Source organism: Choloepus didactylus, chromosome 12 (genome assembly GCF_015220235.1).
Source record: "Choloepus didactylus isolate mChoDid1 chromosome 12, mChoDid1.pri, whole genome shotgun sequence".
NCBI classification, from domain to species: Eukaryota; Metazoa; Chordata; class Mammalia; order Pilosa; family Megalonychidae; genus Choloepus; species Choloepus didactylus.
Genome location: NC_051318.1, coordinates 87536451 through 87562225, shown reverse-complemented (window position 1 = coordinate 87562225; position 25775 = coordinate 87536451). Strand labels below are relative to the sequence as shown.

Genomic DNA, 25775 nt, shown 5'->3' with positions numbered 1-25775 from the left:
TTTCCTAGACCTTACATCCAAAGCAAAAGCAATCAAAGAAGAAATATGTAAATGGGATCTCCTAAAATTAAACACTTTTGGACATCAGAGGATTTTGCCAGAAAAGTAAAAAGGCAACCTACGCAACAGGAGACAATATTTGGAAACTACGTATCAGATAACGGTTTAATATCCAGAATACATAAAGAGACCCTACAACTCGACAACAGAAAGACAAACAACCCAATTAAAAAATGGGCAAAAGACATGGATAGACACTATTCTGAAGAGGAAATACAAATGGCTCAAAAACATATGGAGGGAAGAAGATGCTGGCATAGAGAGGAGTGGAAATTAGTTATTCCCCCCAGAGCAACTAATAAACAACCAAGAACAACTACTAAATGATCTGTCCACACATCGTGCACCAAACTGGATAGGGAGGAATGCCTGAGATAGCAGCGTGGAATCTGTGAGTAGAAACTGCGGATCTGAGCCGGGAGCCCCCTCCCACCACGGCAGCCTGAACGGCAAAGCCTCGCTGTGATAGACAGCAGCACTCCCTGAAAAAGCGAATTTACCTCAGTCCAGCTCCAACTAGGGTTTTAATTGGCAAACATAGACTGCTCAATGCAAGCTCAAATCCCACACAAGCAGACAGAGACTTTTAGTGATGACTGACCTTGAAGAGACAGCAGAATTCTCTGTCTCAGGAGGGGGAGCCCAGAGGACTGAGTGTTATCTCTGGCCAATGGGTGAAACTGGGGACTGTAGAATGAGACTGAGAGCTTTCTCTCCCTTTTTCTCTCTCTCAACATGAGCAGCTCAGTGGAGAAAGCCTCAGCCATTTGCAGTTTCCAGTGCTCTGCAGTGGAGAAAGCCTCAGCCATTTTCAGCCCCCAGCACTCTGACCCAGACAAGGGTAGCAGAGTCAGACAGACAAAGAACCTATTTAAATGCAAATGGAAACTCCCTAGGAGGTGTATGTTCCCTAAGAGGAAAGAGGTGTTGCCCAGCCCTACTACCCACCTTCCATTCAGAACCAGACCCCAGAGCCTGGGAGAAAACAGCCAGGGGCCACACCTCTTTACACCCATTAGGAGCTACAGACTGACAGGTGCCACTTAGAGGGCAGGTTAGGAAAAGCACAGTGGCTTGAGGCCTCACAGGCTGTCTCAATCTTCTAAGACATACCGTCAAGGAAACTGGATACTGAGTATTTCCTCCTACTGGGACCTGAGTCTGTTCTGGTCTGGTAAAACCTGATTGGGGTAACCAAGGAAACCAGATGCCTAGACAACAAAAAACTACAACCTAAACTAAGAAGAAACAAAGTTATGGCCCAGTCAAAGGAACAAACTTACACTTCAACTGAGATACAAGAATTTAAACAACTAATGCTAAATCAATTCAAAAAGTTTAGCGAAGATATGGCAAGAGATGAAGGCTATAAAGAAAACACTGGGCTTACACAAGGTAGAAATCGAAAGTTCGATAAAACGACTGGCAGAATCTATGGAAATGAAAGGCACAACAGAAGAGATGAAAGACACAATGGAGACACACAACAGCAGATCTCAAGGGGCAGACGAAAACACTCAGGAACTGGAGAACAAGACACATGAAAGCCTACACACAAAAAAACAGAGAGGGAAAAGAATGGAAAAAGATGAGCAACGTCTCAGGGAATTGAATGACAACATGAAACACATGACTATATGTGTCATGGGTGTCCCAGAAGGAGAAGGGAAAGGGGGCAGAAGGAATAACAGAGGAAATAATCAATGAAAATTTCCCATCTCTTATGAAAGACATAAAACTACAGATCCAAGAAGCGTGGCGTACCCCAAACAGAATAGATCTGAATAGGCCTACACCAAGACACTTAATAATCAGAGTATCAAACATCAAAGATAAAGAGAGAATTCTGAAAGCAGCAAGAGAAAAGCAATCCATGACATACAAAGGAAGCTTGATTAGACTATGTGCGGATTTCTCAGTAGAAACCATGGAGGCAAGAAGGAAGTGGTGTGATACATTTAAGATACTGAAATAGAAAACCACCAACCAAGAATCCTATATCCGGCAAAACTGTCCTTCAAATATAAGAGAGAGTTTAAAATTTTCTCTGTCAAACAGGCAATGACAGAGTTTATGAACAAGATACCTGCTCTACAGGAAGTGCTAAAGGGAGCACTACAGACAGATAGGAAAAGACAAGAGTGAGAGGTTTGGAATACAATTTTGGGTGACAGTAGCACGGCAATTTAAGTATACTGAACAAAGATGACTATGAACATGGTTGAAAGAGAAGGTCAGAAGCATGTAGAACACCAGAAGGGAAAAAAAAAGATAAAGACTAGGACTGTATAACTCAGTGAAACCTAGCCTGTTCAACAATTGTGATAAAATGTACAAATATGTTTTTTCATGAGGGAGAACAAATGAATGTCAACTTGAAAGGTGCTAAAAATAGGGAAGTACTGGAGGAAAAATATAATCAATGCAAACTAGAGACTACAATTAACAGAAACATTGTATTATGCTTCCTTTAATGTAACAAACACAATATACCAAAGCTAAATGCATATAAGAGGGGGACATAAGGATGGGTATGGGACTCTTTGCATTGGCAACGTTGTCTGACTCTTTGTTCTACTACTGTTTAATGCCATCTTTCCTTTGGTGCTTCCTAGCTGTGATGTTTTTGTTTTTGTTTGTTTCTTTTTTCTTTTCTTTTCTTTTTTTTTTTTTTCGTCTCTCTGCCTTCTTTGACTGTTCCTCCTGCTTTGTGGAAGAAATGGAGATGTCCTTAGAAAGACAGTGGCAACGGTGCTGAATACATAAATACGTGACTATACAGGGAACCATAGACTGTTTACTTAGGATGGAATGTATGGCATGTGAACAACACCATCTTAAAAAAAATGGGTTGATGAAGAAACCCTGAGGACATTATACTGAGTGAAATAAGTCAGACATATAAGGACAAATATTGCAGGATCTCACTGATATGAACTAATTATAATATGTAAACTCATAGACATGAAATATAAGTTACCAGGATATAGAACGAGGCTAAAAAATGGGGAGCAGTTGCTTATTATGAGCAGAATGTTCAACTAGGTTGAACTTAAATTTTGGAAATGAACAGAGGTGATGGTAGTACGTTGTGAGAATAATTAACAGTGCTGAATAGTGCATGCACGTGGTGGAAAGGGGAAGCTCAGAGTCACGTATGTCACCAGAAGGAAAGATGGAGGTTAAAAGATGGGAATGTATAAAACAGTGAACCTTGTGGTGGGAAATGTCCATGATTAACTGTACAAATATTAGAAATCTCTTTCATGGAACAGAACAAATATATGATACTATAACTAGAAGCTAATAATAGAGGGGCATATAGGGAAAAAACATACCTACTGCAAACTATATACTATAGTTAGTAGTATTTTAAAGTTCTTTTATCAACAGCAACAAACGTACTATACCAATCCTATGAGTCAACAACGGAGGCGGGGTGGTTAGGGGTATGGGAGGATTTGAGTTTTCTTTTTTTTTGTCTTTATTTCTTTTCTGGAGTAATGAAAATGTTCTAAAAATTGAAAAAAAAATTAATTGTGGTGATGGATGCACAGCTGTATGACGGTACCAGGGGCAAATGACTGCACACTTTGGATCTTTGTATGGTATGTGAATAATCTCAATTAAAAAAAAAAAAAAAAAAAAAAGTTAAAAAAAAAAAAAAACATGAGAAGATGCTCAACTTCACTGGCTATCAGAGAAATGCAAATCAAAACCACAATGAGGTATCATCTCACACCTACCAGAATGGCCATTATCAAAAAAAACAAATTACAGAGAGGATGTGGAGAAAGAGGCACACTTATTCACTGTTGGTGGGAATGTAGGATGGTGCAACTACTCTGGAAGACAGTGTGGAGGTTCCTCAGGAAGCTAAGTATAGATCTGCCATATGACCCAGCTATTCCATCGCTAGGCATATACTCAAAGGAACTGAACGCTAAGACACAGAAGGACATCTGTAAACCAATGTTTATAGCAGCATTATTCATGATTGCCAAGAGACGGAAACAGCCCAAATGTCCATCAATGGACAAATCAATAACCAAACTGTGGTATATATATACAATGGAATATTATGCAGCTGTAAGACAGAACAAAGTCACAGAACCTATAATAACATGGATGAACCGTGAGGACGTTATGTTGAGCGAAGTTAGCCAGAAACAAAAGGACAAATGCTGTATAGTCTTACTGACATGAATTAACACTAATGAGCAAACTTTCAGAGTTCAAATTTAGAAGACAGGTTATCAGGAGATAGCAAGAAGGTAGAGATCAGGCATTTGATGCTGAAGAGGTATAGAATGTTCAACAGGATTGACTGCACAGATCCAGAAAGAGATAGCATAATACTGTGTAATGGTAGCACAATAATGGAAATACACTGAATAAAGGTGTCCGTGAGTAAAGCTGAAAGAAGGAGGCTATCAGAAGATATAACACCAGAAGGAAAGTTAGACAATAAAGTCTGGGATTGTATACCTTAGTGAAACCTAGGGTGGTCAATGATGGTGACTAAATGTACAAATATAAAAATGTTTTTACAGGTGGGAGAACAAATGAATGCAACCTTGCAAGGTGTTGAAAAAAGGATGGTATTGGGAAAAAAATTAATCAATGCAAACTGGATTCTATGGTTAACAGTAACATTGTAACATGCTTCCGGTAAACGTAACAAAGGCAATAAACCAAAGCTAAATGTCTATGAGAGGGGAAATATAAGGGAGGAGTATGGGATTCTTGGTGGTGGTGGTGGTATTGTCTAACTTTATTACTGTATTGTATTGTATTGTAATTTTTTTATCTTTTTGAATATTCTTTTTTTAAAAATTTTTTTGGAGTAATGACTGTTCGAGTGTTGATTGTGGTGATGAATGAACAACTGTATGACAATACTGTGAATAACTGATTGTACACTGTGGATGGCTGTATGGTATGTGAATATCTCTCTATAAAACTGAAGAGAAAAATATAAACAGAGAGATACAAGTGCTGGAGAAAACATGGAGGGATGTACCTATTTACTGTTGGTAGGGAAGTAGTATGGTGTAGCCTATCTGGAGGACATTGTGGTGGCTCCACAAGAAGCTAAGTATGTGGGTGCCATAAGGTCCTGCAACCTCATCATGGGGTATATACTTGGAAGATCTGAGAGCACTGACACAAATGGACATTTGCAACTGGTGTTTATGGCAGCAGTATTTACAATTTGCAATAGATGGAAGTGGCCTATGGGAACATCAACTGATGAACAGAATGGTGAACTGTGGTGTATGCATACAATAAAATATTGAACAGCTGCAAGAAGGAATGAAGCTGTGAGACACACAACTAAGTGAATGGATCTTGAGGACAGCATTTGGAGTGAAGTATGCCAGAAACGAAAAGACAAACATTATAATGTCTCACTAATATGGACTAACTATAATGTGTAAACTCTGAGAATTAAATCTTAGAGCACAGCTTATCAGGTGGACGCTTACTGTAATGGTCCCTAGATTGTAAATTCTTACAGCAGTCACATCTATTCCTGAGTTTAATGGTTATCTACAAATTCTGAGATACTGAACTCTTTGTGAAAAACCTGGTCAGTCTCTGGAACTTTTGGTATTTGTGTGACACCTGAAACTCAGAGCTAGAGCTCGGCGGCTATGAATATCGGTTATGTTCAAAAAGCTGTAGAAGAGATGTTTATATGGTGCATGATCTATACTTTCTGCAGCACACTAAATAATTTAACTTGTATGGTCAGTTTATTCAAACACCATAATTACATGGAATTTTGAATAGAAGTGAGATCTGGTAGGTTTGTACAGATCTGTGTGAAATCCCGATATATCCCAAAGTAATTTGGGTAGAGAATAAAAACATATTTGCAAAAATGTGGAAATGTTGGTCTTCACTTCCTCGGTTATTACTGATATTCTCACAAACATTGTGAACTTCCAATTTAGTAGGCCAAGCCCTCAATCTTGGGGCTTGAACTTATGAAGCTTGTTACTGCAAAGGAAAGACTAAGCCTACTTATAATTATGCCTAAGAGTCTCCCCCAGAGAACCTCTTTGTTGCTCAGATGTGGCTGCTCTGTCTCTCTGTCTCTCTGTCTCTCTCTCTCTCTAAGCCCACTAGGAAGGTGAACTCACTTCCCTCCCCACTACATGGGACATGATTCCCAGGGGTATAAATCTCACTGGCAAAGTGAACATGACTCCCAGGGAAGAGCCTGGACCTGGCATTGTGGGATTGAGGAGATCTTGACCAAAAGGGGGAAGTGAAATGAAACAAAATAAAGTTTCAGTGGCTGAGTTTTCGAATGGAGTAGAGAGGTCACTCTGGAGGCTGGAGGGCATTCTTATGTCCTATATAGATATCCCTTTTTAGTTTTTAGTATATTGGAATAGCTAGAAGGAAATACCTGCAACTGTTGAATTGCAACCCAGTAGCCTTGATTCTTGAAGATGATTTCATAATTATGTAGCTTACATGGGGTATGACTGTGTGATTGTAAACCCTTGTGGCTCACACTCCCTTTAACCAGTGTATGGACAGATGAGTAGCAAAATGGGGACAAAAACTAAATGAAAAATGGAGTGGGATGGGGGGGTGGAATGCTTTGGGTATTCTTTTTTAATTTAATTTTTATTCTTTTTGGAGTAAGGAAAAATGTTCAAAAACTGGGGTGATGAATGCACAACTATATGATGGTACTGTTATCAGCTAACTGTGCAGTGTGGATGACTGCACAGTATGTGAATATATTTCAATAAAACTGCATTTAAATATATATATATATTACAAAGCTACAGTGGTCAAAACAGCATTGTACTTGCATAAGGATAAATCAATCAATGGCATCAAACCAAGAGTTAAGAAATAGACCCTAACACCTACAGCCAACTGATTTTTGACAAGGCTGCCAAGTCACTGAATTGGGAAAGAAGAGTCTCTTCCAACAAATGGTGCTGGAAGAACTGGATATACATATGCAAAAGAATGAAAGAGACCCCTATCTCATACCCTATACAAAAATTAACTGAAAATGGATCAAACACCTAAATTTAAGAGCCAGGACCATAAAACTCCTAGAAGAAAATGCTGGGAAGCATCTTCAAGTTCTTGTGTTAGGCAATAGTTTCTTAGATTTGACACCCAAAGCAAAAGCAACAAAAGAAAAAAATAGATAAATGGAACCTCCTCAAAATTTAATACTTCTGTACTTCAAAGGACTTACCAAAAGGATGAAAAGGCAGACATTTCAATGGGAAAAATATTTGGAAACCACATATCTGATAAGGATTTAATATTCAGAATATATAAAGCAATCCTACAACTCAACAATAAAAAGACAAACAACCCAATTTAAAAATGAACAAAAGACATGGAAAGATATTTTTCCAAAGAAGAAATACAAATGGCTAAAAGCACATGAAAAGATGGTCAACTTCACTAGCTATTAGAGAAATGCAAATCAAAACCACAATGAGCTATCATTTCACACCTACTAGATTGGCCACTATTAAACAGAGAACTACTAGTGTTGGAGAGGATGTGGAGAAACAGGAATACTCATTCACTGCTGGTGAGACTGTAAAGTGGTGCAGCTGCTGTGGAAAACAGTTTGGCAGCTCCTCAGGAAGCTAAGTACAGAACTGCCACATGAGTCGGCATTCTGGCTACAAGATATATATTCAGAAGAACAGGGACAGAAAGCAGGAACACGAACCGACGTTTGCACATCAGTGTAGATACCAGCATTATTCACAATTGCCAAAAGACAGAAACAACACAAGTGTCCATCAACCAATGAATGGATAAACAAAATACATACAATGGAATATTATTCAGCCATAAAAAGGAATAAAGTCCTGAAGCAAGCAATAAGATGGATGAACCCTGAGGACATTATGTTGAGTGAAATCAGCCAGGCACAAAAGGATGAATATAATCTCAATGATATGAACTAATTACAATAAGCAAGCTCACAGAGTTGGAATCTAGAATATAGGTTACCAGGGGATACATTGGGGTAGAGAATGGGGAGCTTATGCTTAATTTGTACAGAATTTCTAATTAGGTTGATTGTAACGGTTTAGAAATGGATGGTGGTGATGGTAGCGTATTATTGTGAATGAATTAACAGCACTGAATTATTTTGGTGATTGTGGTTGAAAGAGGAAGTTTGGGGTCATACATCTTACTAGAAGGAAAGTTAGAAGGTAAAACATGGGACTGTATAACATGGTAAACCCTGCTGTGGAAAATGGAGTGTAGTTAAAGTACAAGTATAAGAATATTCTTTCATGACATATAATAAACGTATGGTACTAATACCAAGTGTTAATAATAGGGTAGCATATGGGAAAAAAAATACACCTAATGTAAACTATGGATTATAGTTAATAGTAATATTTTAATACTCTTTCAGCAATGTAACAAAGGTACCACACTAATGCAAAGGGTCAACAATAGGGGCGTATACAGGAAAACTGTATTTTTAAAATGACTTTTCTATAAACCTACAACTCCTCTAATAAAAAAAATAATTTTTTTTAAAATTATGCTACGTGAAAGAAACCAGACACCAAGTATTACACACTATGTGATTCCATTTATATAAAATGTAAATATATATATCAATCTATAGAGACAGATTAGTGGTTATGTATGGATGGGGGGATGGATAGCAGGAATGAGAGGTGACTAAGTTTGAGAGAGGTATGGGGTTTTTCTTTTTGGAGAAATGAATATATTCTAAAATTGACTATGGTGATGAATGCACAACTCTGTGAATATACTAAAAGTCACTGATTGTACACTTTGGATATATTGTTAATATATGTTAATAATGTTATTATATATGTTAATATATCTCAAAACAGCTTTAAAAAAAAGAAATATGCAAGAAGGAAGTTTAAGTATTTAACTCGTTTATTAGCTAGCAAATATAAAATGATTATTCACAGGCCTTAGCATTTTCCCTCCTCTGGCTCACTGTGCTATCCCTTACGTGTTACAGATTTCCTTGGCCAACGGAGGAGTATGGATAAACTGAATAAGCTTTCCATATAGCATGGCGACCTGTCATGAGTAGATGACTAGAGACAATTATGATGAGCGACCTGAGCCATAGATTTCAGTGACTACTCTCCTTAAACAAACACTACTTTCACCTTCTTTCTCACTCCCCTGTGCCTTTTTAAACAGCTTTTTTTAGATTTATCCCAGGTTATGTGTGTGTGTGTGTGTGTGTGTGTGTGTGTGTTTAATGATCACTGGTTTATTTAACTCAGGTTTCATATACTCATTTTTAATTGTACTTTACTTCCAATATCTACCTTAGTCTTCCAGGAAGTACTTTTTCTTTCAAAACGTCATTGCTTTTATGTCTATTCCTTGTACTCTCTTATTGTCAAAAGCGTGATAAAATGGCGAAGTCCACCGCACTATTTACTATGCAATCAAAGATGAGTCAACCTCTTCAGAGCCTAAATTACCTTGTCATAAAGTGTAAGGTAAACACTTGATTAAATTAAGTTGCTATATGAACTTAAACAGTATTACTATTTTCCTAATTTTATTTTTATCTTCTAATACCCATAATTTTTGCTAATACTTTCCCCCAACATTGCATCTATCACTTTGTATCTGCTATTGATTCTATGGCATCTGAGTTTTAGTAACACTAGTCACTTTGGAGTCTGCTCCTAGTATACAAATCTGGCCTGATCTAACACAAAGAAACTGTAATTTTGAATTAAACATGACTAAGCTACCAATGAATAACTAGCTGGGTGACCTCCAGTATAGTACCTGGTCCCTCTAAAAATATTTTAACTGTAATTTGGGGGTAATAATATCACAAGGTTGTACAGATTAAATGATATAACTTATATAAAATACTTAGCTCACTGCTTGATAAATATTAGTGTCACTTTTCTCTTTCCCCTTACAAATGGCAAATTATTAGCATTACTCTAAATAATGAAAAGAAGCAGCTGGACAGGTTCAGATAAGAAAGCCCTTTTACCATAAGAAAAACAGAAAAAGTAGTGGCTGTTAATGAAAATTAAATATAACAGGCCATTTTAATACTTCGTAATGTCAGTAAATTTTTGCAAGTTGATGGGTGCAAAATGCTATTTTACTGTTTCAATCTGCATTTCCCTGATCACATAAAGAAATCTTTTTCGGCCATTCCATTTTCCACTTTGGTGTACTGGCTATTCATACCCTTTGCCCATATTTGTACAGTCTTATCTTTTTTTTAATTGAGTTTTTTATTTTTGGGTGTTTACATGTTCCTATGACATCATTCTTGCAGACAGTTAAATTTGCACACAACAAAGTTCAAGCTATTCTGTGGCTTCTGAATTATAGGGATGTTTCTATAAACATCTAGACACAATTGCAATCCAGATATCATTTTAAGGAAGGTGATTTATCGGCACTATATTAACAATAGATTAGCATCACAGACCAGTGGTATTTTCACCCTACCTAAATAACTTACTAGCAAAACCTGCACTTGGAAATGTAAATTATCTATTCTAAAGTATTTAAACTAAAACTTGGAAATCAAACTTGCAGACACGGTTTCCTCATTATGTCTCAATGTCACATTCAAAGTATATTTTATAATTATTTCAAATGAGTTCCTTAGAAATTCTTTTTTCATCACATGGAGTGGAAATATCTTTTCCGGCTCTATGGTTTCTCTTTTCACTTTGCTTATGGTTACTTTTTGCTGTATGTAAATTTTATACTTTAATATAGTCAAGTGTATCAATTGTACTCTGTAGAACTTGACACTTTTGGTGTCCTAAGAAATACTTCCTACCGTAAAGCCCTAAAGATAAAACTCTGTATTTTCTTCTAAAAGTTTGAAAGGTTTGCTTTCCATACTTAAGTCTTTAATCCATCTGGATTTGATTTGTGTGCAGCATAAGATAGGGATCTCAATTTTTTCAACACAGGTAGCTAACTGTTCCAGCAATATGGTCTCTGATTTTTTAAAGCATCTCTGGCTATTTATCAAGTTTCCAAATATGTGTCAATCTGTTTCTGAACTTTCTATTCTGTTCTGTTAGTCTATATTCTTAACCATAAACTTGTATTATTTTCATAATATAACAAAGAGTAAGTGGAAAGGGATAGGAAATAAAAGGAAAGGAATAGATGATTAGGCCAACAACTACAGAGAAATTATAGTCTAGAATGTCTAGTAGACCATAAAAGTTAGTTCTACATAGACAGAACTACAAGCATTAAAAAGTAAGACATATAAAAAAGAAAGCATTAAAAGTAGTCACAACCGTGTGATTGTAAAAACCTTGTGAATGACACTCCCTTTATCCAGTGTATGGGCAGACGAGTAATAAAAAAAAGACACGCATGGAAAAAAAAGTAGTAGTCACAGGATAAAAGAATTTGGGATGTAAACAGTTTTACATATAAGCTCTGAACGCATATTATTTACTTTTGTATCAAGTTATTTTGCTCCTGTTATTGCTTTTTACCATTCCCCTTCCAGAAACACACACACACACTCTCTCAGAAAACCACAGTAAGAAATTACACTTATGATATGAGCTAAATGGAATTTAAAAAAATTACAACAACGAATCTGCATGGAACTTAAGTGGCAAACTTCACAAATCATCATAGAACTTAAGTTTAACGTTACTAATTCAGGCAATTACATGCTCATGTATGATATTTCCTACCCTTGTGAACTTGGAGCACATCTCCTCTGCTTCTTTTACCATATTTGCTCGAAGCATATATTTTGCACATTTGGAATTGACGAATCTATCAGCTGTGTCCAAAGACTGTGCCTCATCCATCCACTTTGCAGCTTCTCTGAGATTGCCTATATGCTATAAAAAGTGAAAGCATTAAAGAAATCACAGTGTATGAGCAAGAGAATATGGGTGCAATAGAAACAGGAGAAAAATGATAAAGACATATTAGAAATTTAGCAATATTTCTGTCAAATTTATCCAGAAATATTTTGATAAATTAAAGTTCACATTTACTAAGAACTGAATCAACTAACACTGGTTACACAATCATGTAACATAAAATCCCTTAGGACTATTAGAGTACGAGAAATAGAAAGAGTTCTGAGTTCTTAAATGCCTGAATTCTTTATACATTCAAAACACATTGTTAAGATTTTACCTTGTATATTTTTGCTTTCATATAGAATAATTCTATTAGAGTTGGAGTACTAGCAATTGCAGCATTAATATAATCCAAGGCCAAAGAATATTGTCCAAGTTTATCAAAATGCTGTGCCAGGAAATATCGAACCCACAGTAATGTCGTTGGAGGTTCCTTTTCCCCATACTCTGCAAACAAATAAAAAATTATTATAGGGAACAAGAACAAATAGAGCAAAGCAGGCATTCCCTTTTCACTGCATAATGAAATTAATAATAATTATTATTATAAAAAAATAGTAAAAACCCAGCAAAAATGACCAATTTCAACAGAAAGAAGTATGTCTTCATGCCATAGTTCAAAAAGTGGCATCCAAAGAAATAAGATTCTGGTCTGACTAGCTTCTAATCCCTGCCTCAGAAAAAATAAAGGAAAAAATTTTGGAGAACAGATGTCCCTAACTACCACTACAAGATTTCAGCAGAGGTAAGAACTGCCGGTCCTAGCATTTTCAAAGCCTCCACATTAAATCAGGGAAACCCAAAGGTGAAAGGTATGACCCAAAGGAAGGACGATATACCTCTGACTAGGGGGAATTATCCCTATGTGAAAAAAATCTAAGAAAAGAGAGCACAGCCCAAGTCCTCTAACAAAAGTTGTCATATATGATCAGCAGATCTCTATCCTGCTTTCCATCTTGTACTTTCCAACTACACAAGAGCACAAAAAGAAATACCAAGATCTCCAAATGGATTTCAGAAAGGAAAGCATTCAGGTATATAACAAGATGGAAAGGGAAAAAAGGGTAATTTATCTATACTACTTCAGAACAAAGAGAAAGTTCTCCTAGATTAGCCATCCAAACAACATGAAGACAATGCAAACACTATTAACATAAAATTTTTAAAAAATAATAATAATAAAGGCAGAGTCAACCATTTATCCTGCTCCTCTTGAAAAAACTGCGTTTCAGAGGAATCAAACATTTAGTGAGGAAAACTTCTATAGAATAAGAATCTGAGCTAATAAATGAAGAAGAAACGATAATTAGAAGGATATGAGGGACCTAGGGAATGATCATCAATGCCTGCTAACATCATTAGGTCAGAGGCTCAGGCTGACAACATCTGAACCTGATCAATCTTAACATCACAAAAACAAGACACATTCTTCTTGGTTCACTCCCGAGGTAATGCAATAAAAAGTACACTGCATCATCTGTGGAGTAGTCAAATGGAACCTAAGTCTAACCAAGTCTGTAAGCCTAGCTCCAAGTTTTCAAGAAATATGGATAAGGAAATATGTTAAATGATACCATGAGCTGGCAATCTGCCAAATCCAGAATATGGGCTATTCTACAAGAAAAATGACCTTTCAACAAATAAATGACAATTTTAAACAGAGGAAGAAGGTTGCTGTGCTAGATTAAAAGAACGTAAGAGACATAATCAAATGCAAAGTCTGGATCTTAATTGGATCCAGATTCAAATAAACCACAGTACAAAGAGCTTTTTTAGATAACTGGAAAAAATTGAATGTGTACTAAATATTAATTTTGTGTGGGACTGTACTGTGGGTATGTTTGTGTTTTGTTTTGTTTTTTTTAAGCATTTGAAAACTGTTACAGATACATTCTAAGGTATATACAGGTGAAACAATGTCTAATATTTGCTCTAAAAAATCCCAGAAAGTGGACAAAACTAACTTCAAATAAGACTGGCAAAATTTTATAAATAGAAGCTCAGTGATGAGAACACAAAGGTTCTATTTACTTCAGTGTATGTTATTTCATGATGAAATTTTTAAAAACTAACTAAAACAAAAGAGCAATGACATGGAAAGACAGAAGACGAGTACTGTCCTTTACCCTTGGGCCTGATTTGCCTTAGTCCTAACCAGATCCTCTTCGTTCATATAGCTAATTAAAGTCTGAATTCTTTTTCAGATTTTTCAACAGTTGTCATATGGGGAAATACTGACTTTCATAGCTGCCACATTTGAGCTCTGAATCTCGTATGTCACATACAGATACCCAAAGTTCCAGAGACCAACCAAGTTATACACAAGGAGCTCAGCATCTCAAGATTTAGAAACAACCATTACAACTCAGGAATATATGTGACTGCTGTAGAGCTTACAATCTAGAGACCATTGCAATAAGCATTTCCCTGATAAGTTGTGCTCTAATATTCAGTAAGTTTGTACAGGCTGGAGTGAAATCCCGACATCCCAGAGTGATATGGTCAGAGAGTATAAGCATATTTGCAGAGCCCCCCGAGGAGCTGGGGAGAAATGAAGTGTTGGACTTCCCCACCTGGGCTACTGCTGATTTTCCTGCAAACACTGGGGACTGCCAATTTAGTGGGCCAAGCCCTCAATCTGGGGGCATTCCCCTGTGAGGCTAGTTGCTGCAAGGGAGAGGCTAAATCAACTTATAATTGTGCCTAGGAGTCCTCCCCAGAGAGCCTCTTTGTTGCTCAGATATGGCCCCCTCTCTCTAAGTCCACTTGGCAAATGAACTCACTACCCTCCCCACTACGTTGGACCTGACTCCCAGGGGTGTGAATCCCCCTGGCAATGCAGGAAATGTCCTGGAGATGAGCCTGGACCCAGCACTGTGGGATTGAGAGGATCTTCTTGACCAAAAGCAGGGAGAGAGATGAAGCAAAGTAGGGTTCCAGCGGCTGAGAGATTTCAAATGGAATCGAGAGGTCACTCTGGAGGGTATTCCTATGAGCTATATAGATATCACCTATCAGTCTTTAGTGTGCTGGAATGGCTGGAGGGAAATACCTGAAGCTGTCAAACTGCAACCCAGTGACCTTGATTCCTGAAGATGATTGTATAACTATGTAGATTGCATAATGTGTCTGTGTGACTGTGAAAACTTCTGGCTCGCACTCCCTTTATCAAGTATATGGACAGATGAGTGGAAAAAGGGGGACAAAGTTAGATGAAGAATAGGGTGGGATGGAGGGGATAGAAAGATTTAGGTGTTCCATTTTGCTTTTATTTTTATTTTGGAGTAAGGAAAAGGTTCAAAAATTGATTCCAGTTGTGAACGCAAAACTGTATGATGGTGCTGTGAGTAACTGACTGTACACTGTGTATGACTGTATGGTGTGTGAATATCTCAATTAAACTGTATTAAAAAAAGTAAATGAACAATGAGAAGAGGAGGGAAATAGGATGTTTTGGATATTCTTTTTTATTTTAATTTTCATTTTATTTTTGGAGTAATGAAAATGTTCAAAGTTTCTGGTGATGAAAGCACAACTATCTGACGATACTGTGAACAACGGATTGTATACTTTGAATGATTATATGCTGTGTGATTATATCTCAACAAAATTGCATTAAAAAAAAAGACAGATGAAGAACCTAGACTAGTGTGCATGGTTGAAAGCATTCTAGAGTTTTTCCCTAAATTAAGTTGTTTGATTTACATATGCCCACACAAATAGAGAAAAGACCAAAGAATATAAAGTAATAAAACAGTAGAAAGAACTGAGAATTAAGAGTTCAGGAAAAATAGGTTCCAATTCTGCTAAAAATTACCTGCATGATCTTGGGCAAGTGACTCAACTTCTCAAGCCAGTTTTCTCAGGTTAAAATAGTTAACTCCCACACAAAGTAATCATTACCATACATAAACTAAATGTAAAATTACTGTAAGGGATTAAAAATGGATTGATGTTGGTAATAAAATTCTAATTCAATCTAATTTAAACTTACCATAAGGATTAAAAAGGTCATATGTTTTAAGAGAGGCTTCATAATTGGTAACAAGTTCCTGGATTATAGAAACCTGTTAAAGAAACATAGTTATAAAATGTAAAAATACTTTATTGAAGGTATTTATTTTTGCTTATTGTGAATTAAAACACTCAGGTTTAGAAAACATTATACAGCTGATTTCAGAACTATAAATTAACTAAACTATAACTAGGGCCTCTGCTTTTTTCCCCTCTGCTTTTTTCCCCTAACATGAACATTCCTTTATGTGAGGGAAAGTAAGAAAAAACACAGAAAATCCACTGCTATCTTTATTAATAGTAAAACAAAACCTCATTAATTTTTTCATTTCTGAGGTTTTTAAGGACAAAATAATCAGTAGTTATTACAAAATCCCCTTTTTTTTTGGCCAATAAACACATCTGTGTCAGTATCATTAACACATTTGCCTTTTGTTTCCTACTGTTATATAATGCCATTATATAAATAATGTAAAGCCATTATATAAATATTAATAGATCCCTGTGAGATAGATGATATAAATATTCATATTTTCTAAAAAGTCCCTCAGTTACCAAAAAAAGCCGAATGAAAATTATACAATGAGTTGATAGAAGATAATGTGAAATAAACTCCTAACTATCTTTGTTCCTACTGATCGTTTTGATAAACAGATGTGCATTTCAATGCTATGCTCAGATAAGATGGAAATATTACAAACCGCGCTGTAAATGCAGTATGCTCCTGGAACTGCAAAATGAAGAGACAAATTCAACATAATATATCTATGTGATATATCTCTGATGTGATGTTGCATCTCTACGGCATAATTCTCTTCTAGAGCTATACTAGAAAGGCAGTGGGGAAATTAATGGGATGACACATTAACAGTAGGAAAAAAATGTTTAGGTAAATAGAAAAAAACAGTACATTAAATAAACTGCTATCTTCTTTTTCAATAATTTTAAGGTTTTATTACAACTATCTAAAAATAGGCAAACATAAAATTAACAACAGGGATTATTCAGTTTACGAATCATGTTAGCACCCTACAAAAAACTGAAAAGGGTTTGAAAAGGTACAAAATGACTATTTTGCTTATTATTGTTATCTGATCTGCTAAAAGGCAGAAAGCTGGAATCTGTACTTAATACAATTGTTACTTTATCATGGTTTAAAATGACCTATTATCCCTTAATTTCTATGCTACTGATATTTATGAGTTGGTTTTTTAAGTCTGTTTTCCTGATAGCGTAAATAAAACTGGATTTTTAAAAAGACTATTACTAGACTTTATTTGCATTTTTCTGATTAAAGCATCTGAGAAAATGAATTTTGAACCTCAGAAATCTAAATAGGACTCAACTATCCTAACTTAGCTCCTGACTACTAAATCAGGTAACACTGCTTACTAGTTTGTGAAATCTGGAACTTTAGACTTTTTCAGAAAAACACATTTTATTTCCTTAGGTTTCTTTACAAACTAACTAAAATTTACTGTTTTCACTGCCACTGAAGAGCAGACCATGTATCACAAATTCCTAAACAGATTTTGGTATATATGGCTATGAAAGAAATTTTTTCATGCACTCCATGTAATCAAGAGGCATAGCTAAAAACAGTTTTATTTTGAATCCAAATTAGAACCCACCCCACAAAGTCACAGGGTATGTACGGTCCATGAAGCTAATGGCCATCCCAATGATGTAAAAAAAAAAAAAAACAAAAAAAAAAAAACACCACACACAAAAACCAACAAATTGAAACACTTCTCAGGTCTATGTTACATATCTTTGATGTGATGTTGCACTGCTATGGCATAATTCTCTCTCTTCTAGAGTTAAACTAGAAAGGCACTGGAGAAACTAATAGGCCTACACTTTAACAGCAGAAAAAAATGTTTAAGCAAATAGAAAAAAAAAAGGTACATAAAAAAAGGCAAACTTATAAGTACACTAAAACATAAGTATAGATACACACTGGATAAAAATATGACTAAATGTATTAGAGTGGTTAAAAATGGGTCCATTCTTTTTAGATTCAGCAATACACCCAAGATGCTGTATTGTTTCAAAAATAAAACTTTTAAAACAAAGACTGTTTAAAAACAGTAGTTCCTGACATGAAATAATTAGAATAAGCAAATTCATAAGAGTCAGAAACTAGAAAAGAGGTTACCAAGGGCCAGGGTGAGGACAGGGAATAGGTAGTTAATGCTTAAATTGTACAGTATCTATTTGGGATGTTGGTAATGGATGGAGGTGATGGTAGCACAACATCATGAATGTAATTAATAGCACTGAATTATATTTTTCTATATAGTTAAAAGGGGAAATTTTAGGTTGTATATGTTACTAGAATAAAATATTTAAAACAACATAAGACTACAACACAAACAGGGAACCCTAACATAAACCACAGACTATATCTAATAGTAAAATTACAATACTATTCTTTCATCAGCTGTAACAAATGTACCACACATTAATGCAGGGTGTTTAAAATGGGGGGAGAGGAAGTATATGAGAACTATGTATTTTTGGCATGATTTTTCTGTAAACCTGTAACTTCTCTAATAAAAAACAAAACAAACAACAAAGAACCCAGTGGTTCTGAAAGTATGAGCCCCAGATCATTAACATCACCTGCATTAGCCTCAGCCTCACCTAGGAACTGTAGAGATGCTAACTATTGGGGCCATACTGCAGACTTAAAGAATCAGAAGTTCTGGATGCAGCAAATCTGTTAACAAGCCCTCTGAGTTATTGTCTGCACACTAGAGTTTAAGAGCTGCTAATCTAAGATGATGCCAAAAAAATTTTTTTTATGGTAATAAGACTTTTTTAAACCACAGTAACCAATACCACAACCACCAATCTCATTTAGAATATCCATGACTGAAAAACCTGTTTTCCAGGCTTAGAAATTCAGTACTCAGGTTGTTCAACTTACAGAGGTAAATATTTTTGCATGCCATCTATTGGCAGCTTGTAAAAACTATTTGCCTTTGTACTTCTAGAGTGAAACAGATTTTTAAAGAAATCAGTTTTTTTTTTTTATTCCCAACGTTATTGCCATTTTATTCATTTTCTGAATCATACCAGAAATCATGCAGTTCCCCAAAGGCAAATTCTTGATGATTTTACACACAACATTTCATGATTTTGTTTTCTTTCCTAGTGGTGCCTGGGATTTCATTGGAGTTTTGGCTGACATATTCAGATAATACTTGTAATGGCCTCAGAATCTCTTTTACAGATTGCAAACGATAATTCAGAACTATCATTCTGTAAGTATGGTTTGTAAGACAGAAAAAGCAGAAACAATGGACTGAATTTAAATTTGTCTTAAGTTTGATTCTGTAAACTATCAGCAGTCCAAACCTTAAATGCTTTGTTAAACAGAACTTAAAAGCCGTTGTACAATTCAAGAACATCTCCCCTAAGGAACAAAAGCAGGAGAAAACTTTCATTGTGACCAGGGAACTCAGACAAACCTTGAGCTAGAAGCAGCTCTGTCCTCAGAAAGACAACTTTTTAAGAGAGAAGGGGACCAAAACAAGAGTAGAAAACAGAAGTAGGGACTTTGAGACCAGTAAGAATAGCTGAGCGTAAAGAGGTCTGCTCTAAAGTTAGAAAGAGGCTATAAGTGGGGAACAGAAGAGTGTCAAGGCACAAGAGTGTGAATTAAGAACAGCTGTCTCGGGTTACAGGTGCTCTTACTTGGTTTCATCAGTTTGTCCTAAAGTATATGACACTTTAACCTTGGAAAATATTTAATTTTCTTGCAAATAGTTTTAATAAAAAGACATGTTGATATTACTTTAAATCCAGGTTTCAGCTTATAAATTATTTAAAATTAAGAAATTGGTTTTAATTCCGTAAACAAGCACAGCAAAACACATACTGAAGGTTCACATAGTTCTTCATAAAGGAGTATGAATACTACTGAATAGACAGATCTCAGCTTCAGAACTTCAAAACAAGACTTTATTAAAGAAAGATCAAGTTAAGGTAATATAAAGTCCATATGTTATTTCCTAAATAAAAACCTACAAAGAACACAGGCCATACTGGTTCATTAAGGTATACTTCTTGAATCACAAATGCTTACATTATAGTCATTTCTAACTCAATAACTGAGTGACAATTCAATTCACCAGTTTCTGTGCATGAAAGTTAGTCTATAAGGAGTTTTACACTAAGATAAAAGCACCCATTTCAGTTAAGTTTACTTTTTAATTATATCTCAGCTAGAAAGTATATTCAATGCCTTTCTTATAAAACTTTAATGTATAATGGCTATTCCTCTTGATAATAGTATTAAGCCTACAATGAAAACTTCATTTTTGAAAAGCTTCAAAATGAGGAGCTTAAATTATACAGGCAAATTTCTTATGGATTGAAAAAATTTCCAAGTTCAACCACCTTTTCCTGATTTAAATACTTTCTTCTAACACAGTTATATATGACCAGGATTGAAGCAGCTTTATTTTCATTAACAATATCTAACCAGAGGCAAATATAATTAGTATATTACTATACCAATTTATAGTAATTACTATAAATAATTTCCCAAAGTATTGCCCTTGACTAGCTTCTCTTATATATGAGTTAAAAGAATTCTTTAAATAAACAGATAACTCAGAAACATTTTTATAAAAGTATGTGTTTATACTGAATGAAACATTCAATGTTCATAAAATTTAGATGCTTATAAAACAATTCTTTAACTTTAAAGACAAAAGCCCACAATACCATATCTGATACACAGTTTTCCATAATACAGATAGCAAATCACAGGTTTAAATGTTACTGAACCCTTCTTTTTTTTTTTTAATCCAAATTAGAAAACTAAGCACAATATTTATCAACAAGGAGAGAAATTGTGGCTATAATCAAAAGGATGTGGAGAAACTGGAACACCCATCAGCTGCTAGTGGGAATATAAATCTGTAAATTGGTAAACTGTAAACTGCCAGAACGGTCTGGCGGTTCCTCAAAGAGTCTGCAAATGACTCTTTGCTAACTCAGCAATTCCACTCCTAGGTATCCACCCAAGAGAAATGAAAATACATGCCCATGTAGAAACTTGTACACAAATGTTTACAGCAGCACTGTTCAGAATAGCCAAAAGGTATAACACCCAAATGTCCATCAACTGATGAATAGCTAAACAGAATATTATTTAGTTCAACAGAATAGTATTTGGTCATAGAAGGGAATGAAATACTAATTGATGTTACAACATGGATGAACTAAGACATTATACTAAGTAAAAGCCATAAAAAAGGTCATATATGGCCTTATATGAAATGTTCAGAATAAGCAAATCTATAGACAGACTAGTGGCTGCCTAGACCTAGAAGGGATGGAGGTTAGGGGGTAATAGTTAAAGGGTAGAGTTTCTTTTGAGGATGATGTTCTTTTGAAGTAAATGCTCTAAAATTAGACTATGGTGAGGGCTGCACAACTATGTGAATATAGTAAAAACCACTGAATTGCAAGCTTTAAATGGGTGACTTGTGTGGTATGTGAATTACATTGCATTAAAGATATTACCAAGTTTAAAAAACAAAACAAAACTGGAAAGATGTTACTGGCATCTAGTGGATAGAGGCCAGGGATGCTGCTAAACATCCTAAAATGCACAGGAAAGACTCTATAACAAGAATTATCTAATCCAACATGTCAATAGTGGAATTCTCTGTTGTGTGAGAGGCTGCAAAATAGGATATTTACTAGCATTGCTGGCGTCTTTCTGTAGCACCATCACCCACCCTCAAGTGCATACAATCAAAAATGTTTCCAACTAATCAAGACATCATGAAATACAAGCAATCTCTAATATGCTGAAGTTGTAACATCAAAAAATACATCAATAGGAGGTGGCTGGGGTTGTGGGGCTGTGGCCCACGACATTCTTTGAGGTTTGCTCTCTGGCCACTTGTTGAATTGTGCTTTGGAAGTTGTCACTATTGTATATGTATGTTGAGGTTCACAATAGGAAAATGCATTAAAAAAAATACATCAATAAATGACAACATTCTGGCAGAGAAAAACAAAATGTTTCCAGACATTGTCAAATTTCCCTGGAGGAACCAGTCTTTCCCATCCCCAATTGAGAACCACTGCTCTAGAGGAAGAGGAGTTTCCAAGCTTAGAAACAATAGATGAACTTCCACATGAAAAATAAAGATCAACAAATCTGGGTACATTAAAATTTTAACCTTCTTACATTAAAAAAAAAAAAAAAAAAAAGAATTCCCTAGAAATGCAATCACAGACAGGAATAGTTAACAAAAGCCCATACTGTTGAGGGTATGGTGAACCTCTCATACACATTGCTGGTGGCAAAGAATAAAATGGTGTTTACAACCTTACGGAAACTAATTTATCAGTGTTTATCAAAAACCACAAAAATGTTTATACCTTTTACCCATTAATTCATTCTAAGAAGTTAGGAGAAGGAAATAATCTCAAGCAAAGCTATGTGTACAAAGATATTCAGAACATTTTTTAACAGTGAAAACTTGGAAAAACAAAATCCAGGTCATTAAAAAGAAAGACTATACCACATAGTAGATGCTTATGGTTGATAGAGAGGAAAGAAAAAACAAAATTTTATGGATTAAATTACTACAGCTACATATATACACCACAAATAAATTGACAGAGGAAAAAAACATTGAAAGGAGTTGTGCCAGTTTAGATATATTATGTCCCCCAGAAAAAGCCATGTTCTTTAATGCAATCTTGTGGGGGCAGATGTATTTAGTCTTGACTAGGTTGGAACCTTTGGATTAGGTTGCTCCATAGAGATGTGACCCACTCAACTGTAGGTGATAACTCTGATTAGATTATTTCCATGGAGGTGTGGCTCCCACCCATTCAGCGTGGGTCTCAGTTAAATCATTGGAGCCCTATAAGAGTTCAGACAGAAGGAGCTCAGTGCTGCAGCTAAGAGACATTATGGTGACAGCCTTTGAAAGCAGACTTGCTGACGCTGATACTTAAGACATTCTTGGAGATGCAGACAGAAGGACATTTAGCTAAGAGATAAAGTCCAGAGTTTACCCCAGGATAAACTAAGAGAACACCCCCCAGATGCTTAGAGAGAAAAGTCCTAGGAGAAAGCCATTTTAAAACCAGAACTCCAGAGCGGACGCCAGCCACGTGCCTTCCCAGCGAACAGAGGTTTTCCGGACGCCATCAGCAATCGCCATCAGCATCCTTCAGTGAAGGAACCCTGTTGTTGATGCCTTAGTTTGGACACTTTTATGGCCTTAGGACTATAACTTTGTAACCAAATAAACCCCTTTTATAAAAGCCAATCCATTTCTGGTATTCTGCATAATGGCAGCATTACCAAACAGGAATAGGAATTATATCCAAAATGCTCTTAGATTGGGTATTCATGCAGCAGTTTATGATTGGGTTGGTTTTTTTCAAAAACTTTTTATTGTAGTAACATATATAACTCAAAATTTCACATTTTAATCTTTTATAAGTATAGAATTCAGTAGTATTAATTACATTCACAATATTGTGCTACCCTCCAACAACATCATTACCCTTACTTTTTCATCACCACAAAGAAAAACACTGCATCTCTTCAGTAACTCCCCCTTCCTCTCCACCACTGCCTCCTATAACCAGGCCCTGGTAACCTGTAATCTAGTATCTTCTTCAATGAAATTTGCTTATTCTTGGTATTTCATTTAAGTGAGATCATAAAATATGTGTCCTTTTGTGTCTGGCTTATTTCACTAAACATGATGTCTTCAAGGTTCATCCATGTTACCATATATACTGGAACTTCATTCCTTTTCATGGCTGAATAACATTCCATTGCATGTATAGCCCATATTTTGTTTATCCATTCATCTATTGATGCACACTTGCGTTGTTTCCAACTTTTGGATACTGTGAATAATGCTGCTATAAGCACTGGTGTACAAACATCTGTTGAAGTCCCTGCTTTCAATTCTTTGGGGTATATACCAAGAAGTGGGTTTGCTGGGTCATGTGGCAATTTTAGTTCAACATTCTGAGGAGCCACCAAACTGATTTCCACAGAGGCTGCATCATTTTACAATGCCACCAAAAATGTATAAGCATTCCAATCTCTGTGCATCTTTGCCAACACTTATGTTTTAAATGATAGCCATCCTAGTGGGTGTGAAGTGATATCGTGGTTTTGATTTGCATTTCCCTGTTCACCAATGATGCTGAGCATCTTTTCCTGTGCTAAATTGGCCATCTGTATCTTCTTTGGCGCAACGTATATTCAAGTCCTTTGCCCATTGTTAAGTTGGGCCATTTGTCTTTATTATTGAGTTGCAGGATTCTTTATACATTTTGGATATTAAATTCTTATCAGATATATGGTTAGCAATTATTTTCTCTCGGTTGGTTGTCTTTCACTTTGATAGTGTTTTTTGATGTAAAAAGGTTTTAACTTTAATGAAGTCCTTTTTATCTATTTTTTTTCTTTTGTTGCTTATGCTTTTGATAATCTATGATATCACTATCATATTGAAGGTTAATAAAGAGTTTCTCCAATGTTTTCTTCTAAGAGTTTTATGGTATTAGCTCTTATGTTTAAGTCCTTGATCCAATCTGGGTATGTGGTGTGAGATAGGGGTCAAATATCATTCTTTTGAAAGTGGATATCCAATCTTCCTAGCACTATTTGTTGGAGACTGTTTCCCCAAATAATGTATTTGGCACCCTTGTCAAAAATCAGTTGGCCATAGATGTGTGGGTTTATTTCTGAACTCTCAATCTCATTCCATTGGCCTTTATGTCTATCTTTATACCATTACCAAACTGTTTTGAATACTATGGCTTTGTAGGAAGTTTTGAAATTGGGACGGATGAGATGTCCAACTTTGTTCTTCTTTCGCAATATTAATTTGGCTATTCAGGACCCCTTGCAGTTCCATTATGAATTTGAAGACTGTTCTATCCATTTCTACAAAAAAGGCTGCGGGGATTTTGACAGGTATTGTGTTGGGTGTGTTTTGGGTAGTACTGCCATATTAATAATGTCAAATCTTCCTGTCCATGAACACAGAATGACCTGCCATTATGATTGCGTTTTCTTTGGGCTTTCCATCCCTTCTTTTAGATCTTTCATCCATTTTCCAAATTTTCTATATTGTGTTTCTAGTACTTTTATGATAAAAAATTATTTTTAAAATTTTGTACCAAGTTTTCAAGCACTTTTACTGTTTGAAAAATTGGAAGCATAAGACAGAGTCCTACAAACTTGTACAAATTATAAGATAAAACAGAAAGGGAGAAGATAAATTTCTTGTAAACATTACTCATCTGAAAAGTTAATATGTATTAGTGGTGCACCATATGGAACAGTTGGAACAATTAATCATACATCTGGTTTCCTGCCCCACTGGACATCTTATCTATGAACAGTACAGAAATCGTTTGTTGGCATTATTATTTAGAACACCAGCAGGGAAGCATATACATAAAACCTTTCTCTCATTAAACTACTAGAGTTGCTCTGAACATGTTGGCTGTTTGGCTGCTTCTGGTTTTTTTTTAAAACTATAATCTTATTGTTATATGCCAAATTCTAGAGCAGAGTATTTTATTATACGAAATTCATTACTGAAACAGAAGGGTCTCGAGAGCCAAGCCAAATGATTACAAGGTAAAGTTCATACTTAGAAAAAATGCATATTTTATAAAACTGTAAATAAGTAAATAATGGAATCACAAGACTCGATCCTTAATAAAATGTTTTACTACAATATGGAAGAGAGTACAGTATAAGGCAAAGTGATA

The 25775-nt window shown here is 35.6% G+C and overlaps 1 protein-coding gene across 1 annotated transcript in view; it reads right to left on the bottom strand.

Moving 5' to 3' along the window:
• Positions 1-25775, bottom strand: part of NAA16 (N-alpha-acetyltransferase 16, NatA auxiliary subunit) — an 81252-nt gene that overhangs the window by 21162 nt on the left and 34315 nt on the right. Inside the window, 3 exon segments of the mRNA XM_037800050.1 lie at positions 11790-11942; positions 12247-12416; positions 15964-16036. Coding sequence (XP_037655978.1) covers positions 11790-11942; positions 12247-12416; positions 15964-16036 — 396 coding nt within the window.